This window comes from Bidens hawaiensis, unplaced genomic scaffold, assembly GCF_021521415.1.
Source record: "Bidens hawaiensis isolate Kalapana, Puna unplaced genomic scaffold, B.hawaiensis_p1.1 tig00024008_1, whole genome shotgun sequence".
Classification (NCBI taxonomy): domain Eukaryota; kingdom Viridiplantae; phylum Streptophyta; class Magnoliopsida; order Asterales; family Asteraceae; genus Bidens; species Bidens hawaiensis.
In genome coordinates, this window is record NW_027493782.1 from 183,928 (window position 1) to 193,865 (window position 9,938).

The 9,938-nt window shown below is 33.9% G+C and overlaps 2 protein-coding genes across 2 annotated transcripts; both read left to right on the forward strand.

Annotated features, from left to right (window-relative positions):
* The first annotated feature begins 254 nt into the window (after positions 1-254).
* On the forward strand, positions 255-4,563 carry LOC143568562 (ADP-ribosylation factor GTPase-activating protein AGD5-like). Its single transcript, XM_077054688.1, has 10 exons — positions 255-305; positions 1,321-1,379; positions 1,495-1,585; positions 1,671-1,725; positions 1,844-1,934; positions 2,631-2,844; positions 2,938-3,106; positions 3,207-3,376; positions 3,472-3,620; positions 4,364-4,563. The coding sequence occupies exons 1-10, from the start codon at positions 255-257 to the stop codon at positions 4,506-4,508; spliced, it is 1,194 nt and encodes a 397-aa protein (XP_076910803.1). The 3' UTR covers positions 4,509-4,563.
* A 2,490-nt stretch (positions 4,564-7,053) lies between these two features.
* On the forward strand, positions 7,054-9,554 carry LOC143568563 (uncharacterized). The gene is made up of 2 exons (XM_077054690.1): positions 7,054-7,959; positions 9,063-9,554. Exons 1-2 carry the CDS (start codon positions 7,060-7,062, stop codon positions 9,447-9,449), a joined length of 1,287 nt encoding a protein of 428 aa, XP_076910805.1. The 5' UTR covers positions 7,054-7,059; the 3' UTR covers positions 9,450-9,554.
* The last annotated feature ends 384 nt before the right edge of the window (positions 9,555-9,938 follow it).

Consider the following 9,938-nt stretch of genomic DNA (forward strand, 5'->3'; position numbering starts at 1 on the left):
AAAGAAATACATTAGTAAGATCCAAAGCCTGCAAAACGTATCTATAATATTATTATTATTATTATCCACCAATCCCAAAACAGTCGAAAGAGAAAAAAGGAATCTTTCATTCTTTTTAATCATCAAAAAGTCAAAATCCAATCAAACAAACTGCGGACCTTTCTTTCTTTCTTTCTTGAACAAATTCCCGCGGATTGATACTTGAGACAGACAGAGAGAAGAAGCAGGTTGTTGAAGGAAGGAAGGAACATAACATGAATGATAAATCACGCGTTACTAAAGGCCTCGATCAAAAGCACCGAAAGGTACGCTTTCCGTTTCCTAATAATAATAATAATAATAATCATCAACTCCCCTCTCTTATTTGATTTCGATACTTTCTATTCATCATTGAACAAATTTTCATCTACTTAATTGACCTTTCATTTTCCTTAATATGTATGCAGTTAGTTTTCTTATGATTTGGAATACAAAATTTGAGAATTAAGTTTTGGTATTATTTTTGAATTCATATATTGTTAAATGCCGTCCATGTCCTTTCTGTTCATTCAAATATAGTACAGCTTGCTTTTCATTTCTTGTGGTTACAACTTTTGATGCATGATGTACAGGCAGGCATGCTATCTTGTTGGAATATTTGGTAGAAATTATTTGGCAACTTATAAAGTAGTTTCTTTTAATGGAAGTTAATAACTTGAATAATGTAGACATGTAGTGAGTAGTTGGCCTAATTCATTTAGCAACAAAAAGTCTAATATTTAAGTTTGTTAAAAGTACAACCACTAATGCATGCTGTACAAGCTGTAAAGTGCCAATAAAAGGTTACAGTTAATGAACAAGTTATTAATAGTTTTTATTTTTTGCAATTTGGCAATATTAAGGAAATCACAAAAGGAGTCTCATGAATCATGATGCTGTGACACATTAAACAAATTATTAGATTATTAATAAGATCAAACAGTTGGAACTTGGAAGACCTTTTTTGTGTTTGTATTCACTTGTATGAGTTAATAGCTGTCAAAGAATGTTTTGGAGCTTTGGTAGATGCCAAGATAATGCATCGTATCCTGGGCCCACTTTTATGAGTTGTAATTCTTCTGACACATATCATAACATAATTTTTAATAGTATACTTTTAACTTTTAAGCAAAATCAACATGTTTAGTTGTTGACAGTTGAAACTGGTTGTTTCTGCCTCAAATTGCTGCCCTTTGGTGTCATGAGATTCCAACAGAATATTGCATATCTTTGAAAAAATATTGTAACTTTTAGCGTATAAACACCTGTACCTACTGTATTAAATATTGACCCGTGTTGCAGATACTCGAAGGGTTACTTAAATTACCAGAGAATCGGGAATGTGCTGACTGCAAAAGCAAGTAGGTGGCGTGAGTGCGTGACATTGTAGCACAGTGAAAGTATTCTTTTAATTTATATCTTTATGAAAAATGTTGAGATGTGCAATTTATTCAAATATATTTGTTATGATTTCAGGGGTCCAAGATGGGCTAGTGTGAATCTTGGGATTTTTATATGTATGTATTGTTCTGGTGTTCATAGAAGTCTTGGAGTACACATATCAAAGGTTCTGTTTTATTACCAACAACTTATGATTATAATAATGTTTATTGAGTTTTTGTTGATTTTAACTTTTTTTTGTTTTGTTTTAGGTGAGATCGGCTACGCTTGATACATGGCTGCCAGATCAGATTGCGTATATACAAAGTGAGTTGTTAGATCTTGTGCATCTAGCAATCTTGAAACCATTTATACTTTCAGTATCCTTATTAGGAATTGAAAAATGAAGTTGTATTTTGTTAACAAATATTTGTGGTTATTGCAGCAATGGGAAATAATAAATCGAATCAATATTGGGAAGCTTTGTTGCCTCCTAAATATGATAGAGTCGGGATTGAAAATTTCATTCGTGCAAAGTATGTTTCTCTTTTAAACTGTACTTTCTGTTTGTTGATAACTGCATATTTCAAAATAAATAATAATAATAATAATAATAACAAACCAGGCGAACTAGCTCACTTGCTTCGGTTTGGGGTGTAAACGCGCTGAACTGAGCCTGAGCTCGTTTAAGCTCGACTTTGGCTCATTTAACTTACGAGAGCTCGAGCTTTGCTCGTTTATTGTTTATTTATTAATTGATATACACGTATAATTAATTTAATATATATATATATATATACAATTATAATTTTATATTATTTGGTTATATTTATCATAATGAATAATGATATATATATATATAATAACTATTATGTAAATATATATTAAACTATAAGTAGAAGTTATATAAATGATGGGCTCATTTATGTTTGGGAGCTTACTCGAGTTAAGTGAAGCTCGGGCTTGACTCGTTTATTAAACAAGCTCATTTTTACGCTTGTGCTCATACTCGATTCAAGCTTTTAGCAAGCCGATCTCGATTAGCTCCCGACTCCCGTGCAGCTTGGCTCAATTACACTCCTTAGTTTTGTTAGCATTTTCACTAAAACGATTTTAATTATTTTTTTAAAAAAAGGTTATACAAAAAAGCCAGTTTAATGTTTACAATGTGGTTTTCTCTTTTTTTCTACTATTCATATGCCAAATAAATTTGTAAATAATATTATGGTCAGGTATGTAGACAAGAGATGGGTTTCTCGAGAACGAAAAGTCGAACCTCTTTCGAGTACAACACGCGAGCAGCATGTTCCGGTTTATAAACCCACCGGGCCCACTGTCAGCACCCCAACTAAAGTCATTGTTCATTTACCTGATCAAAAACAAAACCCTCAACTTCGCAACTTAAACAAACCCACACCTCTCCCTCCTAAAGTTCTTGAGCAACAGGTATTATTAATGTTGACACTTAGTTTTTAAACTACTTTAGCTTTGTCTTTTTATGAAAAAATAGTCACATCAGTTGACCCGTGACGTGTATAGGTCATTGTTCATCCAAAACAAATTGAAGCCGAATTGAAACCAGTGGAACATAAAATCGAACCCAAATTGAAACCAGTGGAACATAAAGTTGTTGAGGTTGTGTCGGATCAAAAAGTTGATAACTATCAAGCCACAGATTTATTTGATCTTCCACAAGCAAGGAATCAAAGTAAGTTTTAGTGGTATATTAGTCTTTTGCATCCTAGAAGATAGATACTCTTTTCAGCTGCATATTAATTAAAAGATTAATTTGATATACATATTTGCAGCATCTAGTCCAATGTTACCGGTGGCAGAAGACAAAAGTTTAAGTAACATAGCACACACGAAAACAAAAACAAAATCTGAATTTGAGGATCTTTTTGATGGATTAGATTGGGTGACCCCATCTCCCACCCAACAACCATGTAAACAAGACATCATGAATCTTTCAGAAAAGGTATGCTCACCAACACATATGCTCAAGGTTCAAACCAGGTTATTTTGATTGATTTAACTGCAACATTTTAATGTGTCTCGCGAACCTTTGACCAGTCGACTATGGTGCCAACATCTTCAGTTCAGCGACAGCTAGTAGTTCATACTCAACCGCAACCTAAGCACACGGGTAATCAACAAAACAGCGTGAATGGGTTCGGGTTCCACCGGCCTATTGGGAATCCTGGATTTTACAGACCATCAAGGTAACTTTTATATTATTTAGTCATTTAGTTGAGTATGTGTATTATATCCACGAACCTTCTTTTGTCACTTTAAAGTTTCTAATACAAACTTATGATTTTGAAAAAAAATAGTACAAAACAATTGGTTTAAACCGCTAAAACCGGTTGGGTCCGCCAACCCATCCAACTGGGCCCATAATTCTCGTCAAAACCGGACCGTGAACACGTGTAATTTCACGTAGGATTCTAAATGAGTCAAGCCAAGCCCTAGCTTGTTTAGGTTCGACCTCGAACTCAGCTCGTTTCAAGCTCTATTTCTGAAACTCGAGCCTCGCTCGTGAAGTTGTGAGCAAATTTTTAAGCTTGGGCTCAGCTCGTGTATTACTTGTTAATTAATTTTTATACGTTTGTAGTTATTATCTATATTTCAAATATAATTTTTATAAACAGTAATTTTTTTTAGTTGTTTAGTCATAAATTTATATACAGTGATAATTATTATAAAGATTTATAATTACTATTTTATATAAACATTACATAAATAATAGGCTCATGAGCCAGCTTGAGCTTGTATATTAAACGAACTAATTTTTGGATCAAAGCCCGTTTAAGCTTGTCTCCGATTCAAGCTTTTAGCAACCCAATATCGAGTAGCTCATGGTGGTTTGGCTTGTTTACACTCCTAGTTAAGTTACCTGATTTCTTGTTCAAGAACAACTTTCATGTGATGTGTACATTAATCGGGTTGTATTTGTTGTTTGCAGTATGTATGGTGCAAGTCAGGTTGCCCCGAACACAAAACCTGTAGGGGCAAATAGACATTCAAAGGGACCATTAAGTCTTCCGACTCAGTTAGGAGGCGAATACGACTTCTCTTCGTTAACGCAGGGGATGTTTACCAAGAGGTAAATTACCCCTTCTTTAATGAAGATATTCATTTAGAAGCAGAACATATAGTAAATTTATGTAAGTTAATTGTTTTGTAATTTTATATATTTGATTCAGTTTAGTTTTTCATTTATATTTTTGTATTAATTTGAATTTGTTATTTATTTGTGTTGCTACAAGCAATGTAAAAACATATTCCATTTCATTAAACCAAATAGATACTATATTGTTTTGATTATTTGATATTTTAGTGTTCATTTAGATTAATTTTTATAAATATTCAATAGATGAGAATAGTGATCCAGTTTAACTATGAACGGCCATCCTTCATTCTTGACACACATCTTGCACTTGACAACATTGTTTTTAAAAGTACCCTTGAAACATAGTTTCACAATTTATATAAAAGTGACCATTGATGGTAATGAGACACGACGATCTCTGTTTAGATAAGCATTAATGAGGTATAACTTTTTCTGGAAGATGTATGTTAACTTTGTTAATATTCACTTGAACCCCTATACATCGCATTTTTCTCTTTCTATTGTAGTTACTTTGGATACGAGAATCTCTTGAGTTGTTGCAAAAGTTGCTAAGAAATTTTGTAAAAGTAAAAAAAAAAAAAGGTTAAATTATTGGATCAAATCTTACACTAAAGCCGGTAAAGAACTATAGTTAGAGCATGAAAATCTACATAATTGAAATCCAATGTTTTCAAAAATTCATTTGGAGTTAACCCTTGTTCCTCGTTCTATTATACAAAGTGATTGACTAGTATGACATTTTTAGGCGTGTCTCGTCAGATGAACAATCCACAATAAGGCATATTATATGATAATAAATATAATACATATTGACAATATGATCAATTAACACTACTAACGTTCATTTTCGCTGCCAATGACAACTATACATTAATGGAAAGGTATGTCAGTGTGACTAAGATGAACAATTGATTATTTTTACTTCAATCAGAATGTTATAAGTTATGAGCATACTTAATATGATAAATCACATTGTGCCTATGTTCCTTAGGCCTAGCGCATTTGGTGTTTACTTCAATCATTTGGTGTTTATCTCCACTAAATTGGTGATTGTTTGAGTTTCATGGGTGATAGATTTTAGTTGTCAAAACAAAAAATTAGGCACGTTAGTATAGATTACTGTATGATCAACTGTCATATTTTTTTTTTTGAATTATTTGAATACGAAGTGTGACCTAATATAAAGTTGTAAAGACTGTGGCTAGAGGCAGTGAATTAAAATAGGGTTTTTTAACCGTACATGATTGGGCTTAAAAATGGCACAACCAGTTTTACCGGGTGGATGTTTAACCTTATATTTCCATAAAAATACTTCAACTAAAAGATATTTGAAAAGTGCATGATTTCATAATACCAAATAATCCAAAGTTGCTCGATGACAATATTGAGAGCAATTAGATTTAATGGTAAAATGACGATGGTAAATTGATCAAAGACTGCTAGGTTGAAACTTAAAATCGGGAGGTAAATTGTTCATGGATGGGCTGCTAAAAGTCTTGGGTCTAAAGCATAAGCCTAAAGTTTTACATTGAGCTTACGGTACAACGGTACAAACCAGTATTACGTTTCACACAATTTACCGGTCTAAAACATACTAGGCTAGTGAACGGCAACTATTATAATCGGTCGGTGTAAACTGATTTCTAAAATATTTGCTAGAGGTTCGAATTTAACTAGTTAACAAAGAACTGGATGATATACTCGAAATCGAATGCGTAAAAAAGTTATCTAGTATTAAAAAAAATCTTAAGTTATCTCATCTTGATTAAAACCCATCCTATCTTTATTTATTTATATTTATCAAATGACCCATCATAACGACTTAACCTAAAACCAAAACTGTCTTGACCCAAACTCATCCATTTTGCTAAGTCTAATTTATTTTTTTTATTTAATCAAATTAGGAGGGACTAGATTGTAAAAAAAGATGACCCCTCCTAGTCTTTGAGGTTTATAACTCGCTATGCAGTCGGAAAATTAATAATAATATTACTACTATTATTCTGTGAAATAAATCTAGGGTTTCGTATCGTTGGTTTATTTAATCATCAACATGGAATTTAAAGAAGCAGATAGAAGAATGAAAGAGACATTGAATTCAATCAACACTGCTGCTGCTGATTCTGTTCTGGTAATTGTATTGTAAATTCTGAGCTCGATCGATCAGTCACCTAATAATTATGTTATTCATTTTTTTTCCAACCATTAATTGTTAGCTATGTCTTTTTAACAAACAACTGATACATACATACATACATACTCTTACACAAACTAAGTTTGTTTAGCGGGTCTTGCATAATAAAAAGGGGTTTGCAGCCTCCCACTTTACTGTAATCGTTTTTATGTGAAATCTACGAATAACAAAAATTTGATCTTCACAGGGCTGCAGAGCTCGTAACAAGTCTGAAACTACTCCTGATTTCAAAACGGAAGAAATCGCGATAAATGATGAAAAGCCTTTAACCCAACGCTCGGTCCAAATTGATAATTCATCACTTAAATGTAACCATTACGATACAGAAAGTAAGATGCTTGGAAGATACTTCTTTTACGACCCGCCTCTTGTAGAAGAAACCGGAGTGTGGATACCCGTTTCCGTACCCGCTATGTCAGAAACCGAACATGAAGAATGGAGCCGAGGTATCTCCAACTCGGTTGGCGGAATCTTTCCTGATGAACAAGACAAGGAGCTCACCATGTGGAATGTTGTACATGAAATGCTACTAGCGGCTCGTGGTAATAGTAACAATAATAATACGTCTAGAAACGTAATTAACCAAGCATGGAAAGAAATGGCTCAAACTCTAACTGAGGCCAATTTTGGCAACATCCAACAACTCCTCGAAACTGAACCACCTAAATGGCTGCCCGACAGTTGTGCAACCGCCTGTATGCTATGTAACGTGCGCTTTCACCCCATCATGTGCACCCGACACCACTGTCGTTTCTGTGGAGGAATATTTTGCGGTCAGTGTACCAAAGGAAGAAGCTTACTGCCTGTAAAGTTTCGTGTTGCAAACACCCAACGAGTGTGTGACGTGTGTTTCGTGCGCCTTGAATCCGTGCAACCATATTTGATGGATTGTGTAAGCCGTGCTTCACAACTGCCAACTCATGATCTCACGGATCTAAGCACGTTAAGATCGTGGTTGAATTTTCCTTGGGGGCAGTCGATGGAGTATGAGATATACAAAGCTACAAACACGATTCAAGGATATCATAGCAAGATTGGTTCTTCGAGACCCGAAAAGTCAATTCCTGATGCAGTTTTAAGACACGCAAAGGGCCTCGCGATAGTTACAATAGTAAAGGTTGGTATGATGGTTACCTATAAAGTCGGAACCGGATTGGTGGTTGCTCGTAGGAAAGACGGGTCTTGGTCTCCCCCCTCTGCTATATCTTGTATTGGTGTTGGATGGGGTGCTCAGGTATTACAGTGCTCGTTTTAGGATTAATTTCATATATATTTTTACAAACTTGAAAAATATCATATATATATATACACACCCAATTTTAATAAAAAATTATTAAAATTTTGATTTTGACTGACATCGAAAATAAGCAAGCGAACTGAACCGTGGTCGCTTTTCTTTTGTCCTCTCAAGTCTCAACAACAGATAATCGAACAATAGAATCTGCATGTTCGAATCAGAAAATCATACCAGGTATAATTGCATGATAATCGAACGATAAGCAATCTAGTGTTTTGCGAAAACTATTACATATGGGTAAAATTAGGGCTGCCATAACATGTCGGACACGGCACGATAAGACATGATGACCTGTGGCACTAAACACGCACACGACACAATAATTAATCGTGTCATTTTTTTTCCAAACACGAACAGGAACCTGTTTAGTAATAAATTAACCTGTTAAGACCTGTTGAGGGACCTCTTTAAACACAATGAATAATACATGTGTAATGAAAAAAAAATTTTCAAAACGAGTATAAAAGTCTCAATTAATACATAATCCATAGCATATTTGAAACAAAAAACTACAAATCCATAACATAATTAAGACGAAAAACCATTGAGGCAAATCATAACATTCATTAAAAATATTATATCAACGGGCATGACCGCATGAGTGAAATGTTGTATGTAAGTATGACTTTAGGTTTAGGACTTTAGGAGTGCATATTTATTTATTTTTTAAATTGAAAATCTATTTGTTAAGCTCAAACCAAAGCTTGTTAAAACCCGTGTCGTGTTAACAGGTCCGTGTCATAAATTGACAGCCCTAGTAAGTAAAAAGAGGATAAAAGGAAATTTAAGCTAAAAATAGGTAAATGAAAAAACTTATAATTTAAAGATGGGTATATATAAAATATTAAAGTTTAGAAAATAAGGGTAAAATTGTCATATATTATATATTTTTATTAGTTTGGTATATTTGGTATTTTAACTACTTGTAAGGGCAAATATGTTATTTTTAGTTTTGCCAAGTATATGGTATATTTGTCTTGTTTCATATTCTATTTCATCAGGTAGTTATTATTTCTGATGTTAATAATTATAAAATGCAGGGTGGGGGTGAATTTGCAGACTTGATAATTGTTTTGAGGTCGGAAGAAGCTGTGAAGACATTCTGCAGTGATGTGCATGGTTCATTTGGAGCTGGCTTGAGTGCGGCTCTTGGTATTATCGGAAGAACAGCTGAAGCAGATGTACGAGCTGGAAGTGGCGGGTATGCTACGTGCTACACTTACAGCTGTACAAAAGGAGCATTTGTTGGATGCTCGGTGGAGGGGAGTGTGGTCACAACTCGTGTCCACAAAAATTCCCGATTCTATGGAAAACAATTGATTACTGCGCAGGAAATTCTTCTTGGTTCGTTACCTGCTCCTCCAGCCGCCGCCACTCTATATCGTGCCCTTGCAGATATATACCAGAACTTGGGTATCACATTCTAAAACAATTGTTTTGTAAATTCTAAAAAAATTTAAATCACAAAACAATAAATAGTTGCCTGTACATTATACCACATGCTTATAATATATTATAAATCAGTTTGAACACATGAAGTGAGTTGCTCATCTGATGATGAATTGGGGAGTTTAATAGTGTCATTGTCCAAAAAGATTCAAGAATCACTCTTGAAAACCTTGGAACTCGGGATTGGTATAACACTGCAATTTGGATAATGCGATGAAAAAACCAGGGCAATGGAACATAATTAAGAAAAACAACTCAGTAAAATCTACAAAATGAAGTAGTACATTAACGTGTACTCTGTTGGTATGGGAAAAGTTCGTGTTACACTGACAAAATTGAAAAAAATAATATTTCTCTGTAGAAAACAGTATGACACCGGTATAACTTATAATAAGAAATATTAACATTAGAAAAAAAAAATAACAAATACGACTTATGATTAAAGCGACACGAATTCAGTTAGCTTC